The sequence below is a fragment of the Lepisosteus platostomus genome, chromosome 3 (genome assembly GCF_059453375.1).
Source record: "Lepisosteus platostomus isolate fLepPlt1 chromosome 3, fLepPlt1.hap1, whole genome shotgun sequence".
NCBI classification, from domain to species: domain Eukaryota; kingdom Metazoa; phylum Chordata; class Actinopteri; order Semionotiformes; family Lepisosteidae; genus Lepisosteus; species Lepisosteus platostomus.
Window position 1 is genome coordinate 16,526,715 of NC_142613.1, and position 16,138 is coordinate 16,542,852.

The following is a 16,138-nucleotide window of genomic DNA, read 5'->3' on the forward strand; positions in this document are numbered from 1 at the left end:
ATAAAGTAACAGAATGGTATTTGGAAATTAATTATATTTTTTAACTGATTTAATTCATCACAAAATGGGTTCGGCAGTGTACTTGACAGTTTTTTTTATATCATGACTAAACTCCACACCTCATTTCTAAATATAATCCATTGATGATAAGGTGCTCAGGGGAGTTAGCATATTGAGACTTTTAAAAACTAAAACCTCATTGTATTTATTTTCCATGAAATGTCTCATCAACTTTTTGATATGACAATCATTCTAGTCCCTCATATATTTCATTTTCTTTTCTCAGCATTTAAAGCAATATTCCCTGTTGTTTTCAATAAACCTCTTCAATTCCAATCATGTCTGCAACAGTGAAACGATGGAAAGATTTACAAGGTAGGACATGACTGCCGTGTTGAGTCAAGACATTTAAACAAAACTCATTTGGACAGAAAGTTGATGTTTTCTCTATGTGAATTTGGAAGTAGAATTCAGAAGCAGGCAATGTGTGATTTTACCCTAGAAATATAAAGTGATTTCTAAAAATAACTAACCAAATTTATCTAGTACATAATGATATGATTAGCATTTTTTGAATTATAACAATTCAGTGCAGAATCATTAGGCAATGAGACCATTTTGAATTTCAGAGCCGAAAGAATCCTCACATTATTGGCTCAAACACATATTTCAGAGCTCAGCTCAGCTGCAAGAAAAAAAAAGAAAATGCTAGGATCCTAAACACTACAAGCTGTATCCTCTGCTGTAGATGCTGCTTTTAATCAAAACATAACTTTTGCAGGAAGAGAAAAACACAAGCAGTCATTTCTTCTCCAAATTTCATATATCACAAATAAGGCTGAAAGATACATGGCTTCTACTTCTCTTACTTGATTTTAATGACAACTGCAATCCCAATACGATTACTCTGTTAAATTATAATTCGAAAATATGTGTCTTATATTGGTTACATTTTCAACACTGGAAGAATTGCTGTGATTTGTCCCTTTTTCTGAAGGAGGACAAATTTATATACGTCAGGTATGAAAATAGCCTAGTGTGATTATGAAGGTGTTGATCTAAAACTGTCAAGATTATTTGGTTAAAAAAAAAGTGAAGCAGAATCAATTGCATAAAAACCCACCTTTTCTCTAACACAATATTTGCTGACCAAACCTTTGTAGCTTTACTTCATTTTTTTGGGAGGGAATTATACTGTATAACACCCAGATCCTTGAGAGGGGAACTCTCGTCAAATATGATCAGTTTCTATGGCTTGCTATTATTTCCACAATGATAATATTACCACAGAGCAGTTAATTTAAAAGTATAATCTTATTTATGCTTCATGTTAAATTCAGATTAATGTCTATGATTTATTTAAACCCTTCATACTCTTCATTTATATTTAACTCAATAAATAAGTACAATGGTGAAAATGATAATTTGTTTCCAAGGCAATCGGTTTAAACTACATATATTTTTAAAAAATCATTTTAGAAGGATAAGAGACACATCCCTGTCAGTCTTTTGTAATGTTGTCATGGACAAATATGTCTTTTTTTTCCAAAAAGGGCTGGAAGTTTATTTTAGCTTAAATAATTTTATAGCTTTGGGCCATAGTGAAATAAATAGTCTTCACCAATTCTATACCATTATAGAACAAAAGAAAACTATTTCAGGAGCAGGACACATTAAAATGAGAGTGCTCCACTTTCTAAACTAATACTGTAATTAGGACAGTATTTAAAATCACTCTTCAATTCCCAAAATAGCAAGGTTTTTAGGACTACTGTAAACATTGTAAAACAAAAGACTGTGATGGATTGGCTGAGAGAATGTCATTATCCCTTAAGTACTCACACTCAGTCTGACTCATATAATTAGCTATGTGAAGTGAAAATATAAGTTTTTTTTTAAATTAAAGAAATATACATTCAGTAACATGACATACTGTATGCCTGTAAGATTTCAGTCAATGTACAGTACTGTATATACTTTGAGCATAGGATTAAGTTTGAGCATAGGACTGAACAACAAGGACATTTGTGAAGCAGTCATTATTTATGCACAATGAACAAATGAAAAGTAAAAGAGGAATGGGATTGCCTAAAATCCATTTATTTTTTTGTAAATGAACAATATAACAAAATGTTTCAGTTCTGTATTATGAGGACCTAGTCTTCTGATTTTAATGCAAGTATTTAATCTCAATTATTATATGCTTCATTGGTCTAATTCATAATTATATCCATTCACTAAACCTAAGAAATGAAATATCTAAAAACAATAGCGTTATAAACTTTGAGGACTGAAGGTAACCATCACTACACTCCACTTTTCTTTTTTAAAGAAAAGTCAATCCTAATACATAGAAAATATATAAAATTAACAATACATGTTTGGGTTCTAGACACAGCTACTGTACAGTATGTACGGTATATGTGTCCATACCAAGGAAGAAAATATATAATAATATAAGAAAATATGCCTCAAGCTGAGGAAAGACATTTTCATGTTGAAAATATTAATTTTGAAGGGACAAAACTGTTACAGACACTAGAAAATCTAGTTTGGGACACAACCCCAGGGCCCCTCTTATAATTGAACTTTAGGACACAAAAATAGTAACAGTAAAAACAGTAGAACAGTAAAAAAAACTTTTTTCAATACAAAAAACAAGGCCTAATTTGCAACATATGGAAAATTGCTTAGAAAACATCTATCCTTTAAAAGGGTGTCAAAATCAAACCAAATAATTACAAATAAATATGTTACATGATGCATAATAGAAACAACAATTAATATTAATATATAGTATTACTGTATATGTAGGGCATTAGAATGCTGTTGGATAGGATTATTGCTTAATTAACCTGTTAGTTATTTGAACAAGCAACATCAATTGTTACACTGCGTCTTTCAGGACCCTATGCAGACAACATAATCCGGAAGGGAACAGACACAAGGAGGTGATGAGGAACTGGGCTGGTAGACAAACAGAGGGGCGTGACGAAGGTGCTCGGGGAGGGGGGATGGTCCAAGTAAACAAGTCTGAAGGGTGTTCGTCGGGAAATACGTGGGGAGGCAAATGTCCAGAGCCGGGTGATCAATCCAAGATGAAAAAGACAAAGTTAAAAACCTGAGTGGGATCCAGCAAAGGGTCGTGGAGAAAAAAGGGAACGGGACCAGGCGCTCCAATCCCGGACTCAGCTGGTTCAGAACAACGATAGGAGATGAATGCCCCCTGAGCCGTGGACGTAGGGTGACTCGGTGGTAGGCGGGCCTCCGGGCGTCCGAGTTCCAATGCAGAGCCCGGAACAGCGTGAGCGTCTGGCTTTTAAAGGTGGACTGGAACAAGGAGCAGGTGCAAAAAATCAACTAAAATGCGAAAGAGCCGGAGCACCCTTAAGAGGAAGGGATTACAATCGTGAGAACAATAATGAATTAAACCTAAGCCTTAACATAACCTATAATGTTACATTTTAATTTTCATACTGTTTTTTGATTATGTTCCTCATAAAAGATTAGTATGCCAAATTACGTTCCAGGCAATGCAATAACTTGGATTAAGAACTGCTTTACAGTTTTGAAACCACTTAATTGTTAGTACTCTATTCAAGATTGCAAATTATACCAAAATAGAAATATTTACGAATACAGTATTAACTATAAAGAAAATTCAAAAACATATAGACAAAATTCAAGACTTGGCAGAAGTTACAAGCAAGAGGAAGCAAATAAAACATCAGCATTTGGTTCTTTAGCAAAAGTGAGAAAACTAAGGGAATGTTTGGAAAAAAACCTAAAGCTACAATATTTGTTCTCATTGTATTTTGTCATATGTGTCTGTTTTCTTTATTTCTTTATCTCGTGACTTTCATTACTCATCTTTGTTACAGTCCATATGTACAGCATGTGACATCCACCCTTTAATTTCAGTCCTTTGACTTTCACTTGCCTTTCTGTTTTTTTTTTATTTTTCAGAGCTATTAGTATACTAAGGAAAAGGCTTGTAAAACTATTATTTACAGAAATGAGCAGCCTGTTGGGCTTCTCCTCCAAAGGTTAGAGCTTTCAGTGTATATTTTGCCATTCTCTGTTTCAATACATGAAGAAGCTGGTATCTCATCATCATCTCCATATATTCCTTTATTTAACCACGTCCTGCTTGTTAACATTTACTCTTGATGAAGCTAAAATTAGATATGTCATGTGAATGGTTCCTGAAGCACACTGGGTGCCTTGGAAAGTTTTCATACCCTATCTATGTTGTGGCATTTTGTGAAGTTACAAAATTATTCATGTAGTTTTTAAACTTAATATATTATTCAAAACCTGAAGTGTCAAATAAAAGGATTCTAAGAGTAAGACAGATTACAGTATAAAATGCTATTTCAAAGTGTCTTTTAAGCAAACTGTGAAAACTGTGCGAGGGTCTTTTGCAAGGCACAGTATGTAATACTGATGGCCAAAGCATTCTGGGTGATGTGTTGTTATGTTCTGCCATTTAGAACTCAGAACGCTCTATCAACTGTTGTGGGACAAGAATAAACTGAAGCTCTGCACCCTAATTGAATCATTGTGGTACGTATATTTCAAGTTGAGTTACAATGTATATGTATTGATTAGTGCAATATATGTTATGCAGCTCAAGGTTGAACTTATTGTCTAAGAAAATGTGCTAAAGTCCAGAGGATCTGAACCACTTCCTCAGAACATAAAGGCTGATGATTAAACAACCCTTCATATTAGAATTTTGCATTCCGTCCCTTCTTTTATTTTAATTGCTTCATTCTAAGGAAGGTTACAGAGAACTCCACACAGACAGACACCTTAAGCCAGAATCACTCTCAGGACTCTAATGCAATGAGACCCTACTTCAACTAAGACATCCATCCATTCATTTTCAAAACACTTTTTCTAATTCAGGGTCACAGTGGAGCCAGAGCCGACCCTGCCAAGCAATTGGGAAAAAAACAATGTACACATTAGATGGGGTGCCAGTCCTTCAAAGGGCAGACAGACACACTCAAACCAGGAACAATTTACACAGGAGCCAATTAACCTACCAGAATGTTTTTGGACTGTGGGAGAAAGTGGAGCACTCAGAGGAAACCCATGTGAACACAGGGAGAACACACTCCTCAGCAGATTTATTTACTTAAAGCACTCTCCAGGCCAAGGAATTTAGAGTGCTGAACATCATTAAAACTAATTACAGTATGTACACACAGTAACTAAAACTGGAGGAAAGCATATTTTTTATGATACACTTCACTTAAGAAATAGTTATATACATAAAACAGTTCTGTATAGAAAATTTAAAGGTACTGATGAAAAAGCAATTTCATTGTCTGAAAAAATACCTGAGTACAAATAAGGAATTTGTGTAGAAAATTCTATACAAATATAAACTTTGTTGAAATAAAATTAAAATCATTTCACATTTTGCCTACATCAATGTAGAAAATATTATTTTTGGCTTCAATTGTAACCAGAATGTACCCATTAAAAGCTGTCTAAAATACCATTTACTATGCTTGTAAAAATGATTTCCTTCATATTGGCGTTGAGCACTTAAAGCATTATAAATACAGTAGCCGCAAAAGCACCTGTTGCATTATGTTTTTAAGGTTTGAATTCTAAACCCATGGTACTGTAGTTTAGCAGACTAAAGCATTTAGAATACACATTTTGCACATGCAATTTCTATTCTGCTTTTGGACTACTTTTTTCATTGGATATGTCTCTATGGAAAGAAAAAACAGCTTTTTTCTCAATTTCCCTGAGAAAGGTGAGCCTCCCATTAGGCCAATGAAAGCCCTTAAGTCTCCTGTCAAGAAGTACCAAAGACTCTGTTAAGCTATTTCTCTTTCTATAAATTTCAGTGGCTAAGGTTTGTAGTTCCGTAAGGTATTTTTTAAATAAATTGGTGTCATTTACTGCTGTGGCCATATTTTGACATTTTAAAACCTGAAAACTCAGCATTAAAGCGAAAGTGAGTTGTCAGTTTAAATTTACACAAACACAGAAAATTATATACAGCAGCTACCTGGCCTACAGCCATACAACTAGCAGCTAGACAAACCATGTCAACTGTATGTCCTTGAAGACTTCAGGTAAAAATGAAGAACTGGGAATTGTAACCACCAGGCTTATCACACTGTTTTAATGAACAGCTCTTTACAGTGTCACTCAAATGTAGGTCTTGAAAGAATTCACTAAATGAGCTAAATATTTTAAGTCCTAATTTTAAACAGTCAAAACCAGCAAGGCTATGTTACTTTTTTAGTTTTACATTTGTTTTCCGACAGAACAAAAAATAAGTTCTTGCATGATTAGGACACAGTGTATTTTCAACTCTTTTGTGAATACAGTATATTTAATTTCATGCACTGAAACCCACATTTTCTTAGAAATAAAACAGGCAATTTGGCACATTTGCCAACTCCTCGACAAATCACAGAGCAGAATATAAAAAGCAACTACAGTACAAAGTCATAACGAGTGTCATTTGTTACCAAAGAGGGAGACAAAATTCAAATACTGTAAATGTTCCAACTCATAATGCACAGCAAGTGACACCTTCTAAAGCAGATGTTAATAATCAGTGAATCAATTACCCCTCTGATAAGTGATAGTGTGTTAGTGATGGGTATATTACAAACCTCCAACTCCCATGGGTAATTTACTATGTAATCATTAGCAACTGTTTTTAAAGATGTTTCTATAAGGGGAATTACCATAGATGTCATATAGAATTTGCTTAAGAATTTTTTTTTATCATGTCATGTATTCCAGTGCCTGTATTATATGTATTGATTAGTGTCTATGGGATGTTATATATGTATTAAACACCTAGTGTATGATACATGATGTGATGCTCTGTGATATCTAGTTTTTGAAATTTGTAGATTTAACTCATACAGTTCAGGATCACAGCAGTTTATAGCCCTGTGCTAAGTAATGTTTGACTAATATAACAATAAGTTTCACATATTTTTCTGATAATTTTGGCCTGATTTGAGTTCCCCTTCTTATGTTACAAATACAGAACAATGACCGTATAAGATTGTCTGTTTGAAAGAGATTCAAAATTTAAGTTGCTTTATGAAGTTAAAATGGAATTTTAAACAAAAGATTGGGTGGGAGTAGGTCTTAAAACTTTAATCTTGCATACTTCTGCCTACATACATATAGATATTGTGCTTTTTGCTAACACAATCTTACCCTAGTAACCCCAAGTAATAAGTTACTTAATAACGTTTACTCTTTGAACTATACCTTATCAATGCCTTGTTTTGAATTTGTCTAACCTTCTGAAGGAGTAATTATCTGAATATGTCCAGGTGAGATGTAGCTGAGGATTGGATGAAAGAATATAAACAAAGATATTTTAAAAATGCTAAAAAACTATAGCTTCAGGAAACCTAAATGTACAATTTGTTTTAAAAAAGCTTCCCCTCACACTTTGTCTCTTTCTGTGTTATTATTTTTTTATTTTAATTAGATTTTGTTGTTGCAGACCTTCTTAAATCATGATGTTTCTAAATGAAACAAATGTACTCTCCCCGATGGTTCTTGCTCTGTCCGTACAATTATTTTGCTCACTTGTGAGAACCCATGTTTTGGCCAAGACACTACAAAAAAAAATAGTAATACCTCTCCCATCCACTACCCTAGTCCCACTCGCATACAACAAAATTCAAAATACACAAATCGAAAAAAGGTCAAATGAAATTGACAAATCATGATGGCCATTCAAAAATGGTAAATTACATATGGTACGTTATGAAGTGAACATCGACTGCAGTTGGCAATTCTACACCAGCACAATTCCACTGTGAGCTTTTGAGAGTTATTACTCCACACTTTACTTTACACATCACATAACAGGCTTAGACTTTTCCTTTACAACAGGTGTCTGGTTGAAAGCTTTGGGTTTTGAATTAAACATCATCAACACAGCTTCAGAATAATGTTTTCCTCAGTACAGTGTGAAACTTGTATTTCACCTGGGCTGAACCAGCTGAAATGTTACCTCACCTTGATCTGAATTCTGGCTTCAGCCTCGCAATGCTTGCCACACTGGACGTAGACCTAAGGGGAAAGTAGGAAAGGGGTTAACTGTTTCTTGTAGTGTAATGTGGTTTCCCATCTTATTTTTTTTTCCTTCAACTCCTTGACAAAATGTTAATCTAATTGTGACACGATCACTTTGATGACAATTTGACAAGACAGACAAATTTGATTTTACTCTCCACAGAGCAAAGCATATGCTGCATGTGGGGACTATGACAAAGAGAAGGACAAAACAAATGGAGTTCATGAATATAAAATTTTTATTGTGCACAGTAGTGACATCCTAACTTCAAAATATTTTCAGAGGCTTTGAATGACTTAATATTGTGATTAATGTGCTTACAAAAAGAGTGCCACTTGAGAATGTTGCAATTCCTGGAGTTTAAAGGGAGTTTTTTCAAAAGACATGCAGGTAGGGTCGATATTTTTTTGAATGATAGAGTGACAAATTTATGTATTAATTATGACACGCACAGGTTGAGGGTTGCAGTGCTGTAGCAGTGGTCTTTAAAAAGTCAGTTCTCAGCAAAATAAATGCACAAATGTACATATGTAAAATTTGCTCTTTATTTAAGTACTAGCACTCTAATGATCACATATCAGTAGGTTGGTCACCTCCTTGCTGTCTTCTGGTGCAGAGCATAACAGGCTTTGCTCTTTTCCTGGACAGCGGAGGCTGATGCCTAACTGCAGCCCTCTGTGGTCCTACCTGTAACTATCATCAAATTAACTTTCTTCCACCAACTGGTCAAGTGAATGAAAACAGCAGATCCTTTCCCACTGCATTTGAATGAAAGAGGTTCCAAAAAGAACCCCAATCTTATCTTACTTTCCTACTTTCCTCTTAATAAGTACAGAATACAGTATATCTCTGAATATTGTTTTCACAGCACAGATACAGTACATGCAGGCAAGGCCCTTGGCTTTGCAGACCTCAAACTTAAATTTGTTTGGGGGAAACAGTTTGATTCTTTGGACTCTAAGATTATTGGGGTGTGGCTTCCTCATTTTTGTTATTTATTTTAAATTTTTCTTCCATGTTATCTAAAGGATCTCTACTTCCACTACCATATACTGTATATCACTCTTCATTTCATGGTAAATATAAAACCTCTCTTTTCCCCAGAGGAGACATTGTTTCTCTCTGAAATTAAATGTATGTCTGAGAGTAAAAAAGGGTCATTAGGGCTAGGGTCACCTTAGAATGACATAAGCCCCCAGGACACCCAATTGCATTGAATTCTCCCACAACAGCGGGCCAGCCTTTTGGCAAAGCAAAATTCACTAGTGTGCATTGTGTGGCTCAAGGCTGGGAGTATGCCTCAGAGATAGTGATTGAATTCCATCTGCTAATCTGTGTATACCACACCAGAAGCCAATGTATTGATGGCTTACTTTTTCTTAGTTTATAATAAATATTTCACTGTGTGATATTTCAGTTTCTTTTAACTTGCTACACATTACTTTGGGGTCATTCTGATTCTGAAATAATAATACATCATAGTTGAAATCAGAAAGTTCAATTATGATTCTTAACTTTGGGTGTTATAAAATAATACATGTTGTTTTATCAAATTCCTAATGCTAATTTTAAAACAGAGAATGAATATCAATTCACTTAAAAAGTTAAAAGCAAGGTAAGGATGTTTAAGGCAGATAAAATCTGGGGTATAGTTTCTCCTTGAGTAATTGATTTAGCTCCCAAGTGGGTGAACCTGCTGGGTTTTTAAAGTACTGAAAAATTGAATTTTTATAGAAGTGATGATGTTTGGGATTCCATGTTTCAAACCATTTTATGGGACTTTGCCTTTCCTTATATTACAGTGGATGCCAGTGTCGGAATCCACAACAGCATGAATAATTAAATTCTTTTGCGCTGACCTCTGAACAATGAAAGCACTCTAGGTCTATTTTTAACACAAACAGTGAATTATGTTTCATGAAACTTCCCTCCTCATTCTGATTTTTTAAATAAAATAGATGACAATAGCAGAAGATAAAGCAATGTTAATTTATCTTAAGTAATCATTGTTCAATTATTTGGATACCTCCTTCTTAACTTCGGGTGTGTAAAGAAAGTGCCGCAGTTTTATTGATGTGTGTGGAAGCTGAAGAAGGATCCAGAGTTCAAATATATATATTTTTTACTTTTCAGCATGAAATTAACTTGTTATGTGTACTTCTATTTAAGTTGGATTGACAATAGGATTCATACATTTGTTAATTAACTATAACTGTTTAATCCTATATAAGTTTGTGGAAAGTGGCAGTCTAAACAAGCAAGGCAAAACTACATTCTGAAAAGGATTTGATACCCTTCAGCTACACATTTTTAGTTCCTCTCATGGATTAATAGCTACAGTATAAACTGCTTCTCCATTAACATGTTTCAGGAGAGGAACTTGTCTCTTGACAGAATTATTCTTAACAGAATTATAGTTACTGCATTTGTAACTTTAGTACACATAGAGAAGATAAACAACAGAAGTTATTTAAACATATTTTTTTAAAAGAAAACAATAATCAAAATAAAAATCTAAACCATAAATGCTCAAACTCCCACTTATGTGGGAAAAAAAACAATCAACAATATTAAACATACAGTATTGTTTCAGGGGAAATTCCATCACAGGAAGGGAGTGAATACTTTTGCAAGGCACTGTACATGCACACACAAATATTTTTTTTTCTTATAATCAAGACATTTATGGAAGGGAACTAAAACATTTTTCACTTTGAAGTAGTGGCCCAGGATTGTCCCAAACCTGTTGATTGCTGCATTTGAGACTGCTAAAAGATTCAGGTCATTGCTCCTGAGACCCAGGGATATATAGTTCCCCTGGACACACAAGGGGGAAAAGCAGAGAAATTAATCATTCTGTACAATAACAGTGTTATTATAGAGACTGACTTGTTCATACATGAGGTGTATGCAGAGAGGAATTTCTTTGCAATACAAATGAGCATTGAATGGCTCTGAAGGAAAACATTTCCATTAAACCTGTAAACTCCTGCCACTGAAGAACATAACCTGTAGTACACTAGAAAAAATAGAGCAAAGTATTAACCTCTGTGCTATTTTTATTAAATGAATTTTGATGGAATATTCAAACTCATCAGAGGTGTAAGATTACTTTGGTAAATTCTGCATGATACTGTATGCAAATAGCCTTCTGGTTATTGCTATGCATTATATGAATAGTTTAAAAAGTCTGAGGTAATAGAGGTAAAAATCTATATAAACAATCTGGTAAAAACAATATTAATGCCTATCTAATTATATAATCAATATTTTAATAGGAATGGTGGGCATCAATAATTTGCATATTTTATTATATCTGCAGACTCAAGTATTGGCAACATATAGTATATCTGAAACAATGTTGTACAATATTAAGATAATGAAAAAAATAATATTTTATTCAAAAAGCAACTGATTTCCAATAACTTTGAATAGTGTACATGTATATTAATTATTTCTATTCTATAGATTATTACCTGCATAACAGTCGATGCAAATGTGTTTTAAGTTTGATTGTTTTACTGTACAGCATTTTGAAATGATATATCAGTAAAGGTTATCATTATAGTACACTTATTTCATTATTTGCCAATTTTCCATAATAAGGATATATATCCAACCTTTATTACTTGAATAATTGATTAGGTAAAGTATGTGTTTTCTATTTTATCTTGCCAATGTTTAATATTTTAACTCCCATCAAATGAATGACCCAGTATTTCTAATCCTTTGTGAATGTGCCTCATTGAACTTCTGTTTCTTAAGCTCTTTAGAATTCACTGATTAGGAGTATTAAGGGATTATGCGTTTACTGCAGGCTACTTGTGGCATAAAAATCTCATTAGTCCATTAGGTGTTGCAGAAATGCAGCATGATTCTATTTTCTTTTAATCTTTTCAGAGCATTTGGACTATCCAAGAGATTTATACAGCCATACTTAAATTAATTATATACATATTTTAATAACAAATGCAGGGAAGTAAGGCAAATTATTTTTAAAATACTGATATTTAGGACTATGTTGTCTCATACTCAAATAAATACTAAAAATACTGGTTGTTGGTATTATTATTATTATTATTATTATTATTATTATTATTATTGCTTTCTCTATTTTCGCATGAGTTTCTCCTGGGTGCTCTGTTTTGTTTCCACAGTAAGAAAAAACATCATGTTAGGTTACTTGGCTTGAGGGAAAATTGGCCCTGGTGTGATTGTGTGCATGTCTGTGTCTGTGTGTACTCGCCAATACACAAGTGTCCCATCCAGGGTATACCCTGCATTGCACCCATTGTTTACTGAGATATTCTAATTGTTGTGGTGGTGGGTGTAGCTGGTTTAGAAAGGTTAGCATGTTTGTAGTTCTCAGCAAAGTTATCTTATTCTGGAGGTCTGAGACAATGCATATACAGTAGTTTTGCTGTATTAACAGTACACAGCTACTACACATTGTGTTCTTATATGTGCATTATTTACCTTTAATCAATATTTGTCCTGTCCACCTAAAGTGTGGAAATATTATTTTCTATTTGTAGATTCCATAGCAAATTGGTTTATCATATTATATTGATATGATAACCTCCTTATTTTTTTATTTAAATACCCCAGCTTAATAATATTACTTGTATTTTTTTAATATTATTACAATCTTGTACTTGCCTCACAGAAGGAATTTCACCTTTTCTAAAGCATATAGCATATAGTCTGCCCAAATTTAAGTTTAGTGAAGTGGCATATATCCAAATCAATATGTTCAGTCTGCATTTTTTAAATTAACCATTTAGTGTGGTTTTGTTGGACACTTATGAAAAAAAGTCAAAAGTTAAAACAATTTTCCAATATTTATGCTACTTTAATAATGATTAGTTACATAAACAATACACACAAATCCCTTTTACATTTCTGGGAATTTTACAATTTTTCCAACACAAACATATTTTATTGCATGTGTACAATTCAATGAGGAAAGACATAAGAAATATATAAACTACAAATAAACTGCAAATACCCCCAATTATTTTTTTCCTTAAGAATCCACAGTTTCTAAAGTGGGTTCCTTCTACAAATTTTTTGTTCTCCTATGGATGAGAATCCATCCCTAATTTGTACTTCCCATGTACTGTTTTAGGTGAATGTACATAAAAAAATAATTACTTTATACAAAATACAACTACGATCAGCCATTGCAGATAAATGAAGAGATATGACAACTCTTCTAAAAAAGGATGTATTTTCAGAATCCTTGAAAAGGTTTTCTATCATTTATTTTTACAAAATATTCCATTATGTTAAATCAATAAAAAGGCTGATACAAAAACAGACTTTCAGATCAAAAGGTATGTGAGCACCTGTCTGTCATAAATTATCTTAATTACCTCAACATACTATATTCACACATACAATTTGTTTTCTTATTCATATCTAAAGGCTGCCATAAATTGTACTATGAACATAAATATGATAGAAAATGTATATCATACATTCCATGTACGTGTTTCAAGAGAAAATCATTTTTATTTTTTTATTGTATTATAATGAAGACTCCAGCAAATATATGTACATCTGGAGCGGCTGTACATTCATTTTTCAAACCAATTAAATACACAATAAATGTGTCATCATAAGCTGGGAATATTGGCCCTGGTGTGAGTGTGTGCCCCGTGATGGACTGGCACCCCCTCCAGGGTGTACCCTGCCTTCTTCCAATTGCATGCCAGGATTGGCTCTGACACCCCTGCAACCCTGAATTGGATAAAGCAGTCTGAATGGATGGATGAAATAAAAGCTATCTAAGGCTTTTAAAGATGCTACTCACCATTCTCCTTGGATACAAGGAGTGTCTTCTCTCCAGTCTTGGGGTGCACTCTGTAGAACCCCAAGTATGAGTCTGCCACAATCAAGAGTCCTTCCCTGTCCAGCCAGACTCTGTGAGGCCAGACAAACACAGGTTTGTATTCAAGGGGTGCCTGATGAGGGACAGAGACTTCTTGCCGCTGTCCTAACTTCCAGTCACCACAGCAACTCCTTTGACACATCTTCATTCACTATGACTTCTGTAAATCATAAAACCGTGAAAATTCCTCTTAAAATTTTAGTTTTAAAGTTAGTGGATTTATTAATGTAGCGGGATTTGTTTGTGTAGCTAATGTAGACTATGCTGTATATGCAGGTATATAAAATAAGGCTGAAAAATTATCAGGAATTTTACAGAATACAGTGTTTGTTACACACAACATGAATTTATATTCTCTACAGTTTTGTCTGTAAAACTGTCAGTTTATTCATTTAATAGATTTATCTTATTTTAAAAACCCTACCTTTACATAAGACATTGGTGACTAAATCCCTCCCATCTTTTAATAGCCCTTTAGATATTCCTGTCTTTGCAGTTCAGTTTCCCATGGACGTTATATGTTGTTTTTTTCCCTTTTGCGAGCAATTTATAGTGCAATCTATTAAGACCACAGGAAACAACCTTGTGGTAAACTGGAAAAAAATGCTTGCAGACATTTGCAGTACCTGTGGCATTGGCGGGGGGACAGAAAAAAAAGGAAGGATATATTAAACCCCCAAAGTAACAGAGACTGTGCTGTTTTAAAATTAATAACAAGTGACACTGGTGATCAGAAAACATGATTTTCTGCCAGCCAGCCCGGTAAGCTAGTTCATGTGACGCTTTTCAAAAAGAGAACATTCTTGCCTTGTCTATTTACATTGTGTCTGAGGGGGGTAAACTGCCAGACTGGGGACATGTGAGAGGATGAAGGGACCCGTTTTGCAGTTGACATCCTGTCTAGTCCTGTCATCTCCAGCTGGACGCCACCTCGCTTGTGCCACTGTGAGTCCTGGGGCCAACACTCTCCAGGGCTGTCGCTTCCTCCCCTCCCCACTCACACTCAACAATGTACTTTTTCTGAAGGCCTCCCTTTATTAACCTGACAGGATCTGTTTTCTCTGACCCGTTGCCTTTACTCTTTACTATTTTAGCAGTAATCGGCAGAACAAAAATATAAAAAAGGGTGAATTCAGTTGAGGTCAGTGTTTTTTTTTCCATCATCAATATTATTAGGATTAACAATCACCTTTTGTAAACAGTTTTTTTAATAATGAGTAACATAAACTGAAACTCGTTGCTTTCAGTTAGGGGCACAGAATTGAGTCTTTCTTTCTAATGAATAGGGGGTGGTGTGCCTGTTTAATGTTCCTAACATTTACGTAATGTGTCAGTCTGAAAAATTCAGGGAGTCATGACTAGGGGTACTAAGAAGAGACCAGAGACCGGAGGACAATATATATATATAACAAAGGGAAAAGCTCAAGCTATATTTTGAGCTGAGCAGCTCTGGTAAGGCTTATAAATAGAAGTCAACAGGTTGACATTCCACATAAATTTCAGGTTTCTCAGAATGTTATCTTTCAGCTTTGAACATGATACAGAGACAGTTGTACTATTAATAAAAAGCTGAGAACTGGTCATAGAAATTTCAGTTCTCTTGATGAATGTGACAAAAGAAACTATGCTCTTTTTCTTTGAAATATAAATGCTTCCCAGATCTAACAATAGTTGAAGGAAGTCAGTAGTATCCTTGAGTTAGTGCAGACAATATGCAACTCCATTCATTTGGTTTTAGAACCTGTCCAAAGATACGTTTTGTAGTCCTAAAATAATAGTAGAGGAAGGCAGCAGATAATTCAAGACTGTTTTAGGTATATTCCATATCAGTTTGTGTCACATTGGTTCAAACATGAAAAACAGTCAATTCATGTTGTCGTATTGTATCATAAGAAGAAACATTTGACACATCAACTACCATATGACATTGGTGAGCTAGTAAAATTCCACATGCTTTACACCCTAACATGTACTGTATCTTTAACAAGGGAGAACAAGAATGCTTAAGAACTGTTTATTGTGCAACTTCCTTAGTCTAATACATCCACTGTGCTAGCAGGGGTTACTGTGAAATTAACACTCATGTGGAAGTGACCAGGTGTTATACAAAGGTGATTTGGCCCTGTTAACTGTCAAGAAATCTTTCCCAATACTTTGAT

The 16,138-nt window shown here is 34.2% G+C and overlaps 1 protein-coding gene across 1 annotated transcript in view; it reads right to left on the reverse strand.

The window, feature by feature from the left end:
* Window positions 1-2,079: 2,079 nt before the first annotated feature.
* LOC148674544 (uncharacterized) overlaps window positions 2,080-16,138 on the reverse strand; it is a 47,528-nt gene continuing 33,469 nt past the window's right edge. The window contains exons 2-4 of the mRNA XM_088624760.1: window positions 13,902-14,139; window positions 8,029-8,082; window positions 2,080-3,330 (exon numbers count right to left, since the gene is read on the reverse strand). Of these exons, the coding sequence (XP_088480886.1) occupies window positions 2,902-3,330; window positions 8,029-8,082; window positions 13,902-13,904 (486 nt within the window). The 5' untranslated portion in view covers window positions 13,905-14,139 and the 3' untranslated portion in view covers window positions 2,080-2,901. The remainder of the gene's footprint in view (window positions 3,331-8,028; window positions 8,083-13,901; window positions 14,140-16,138) is intronic.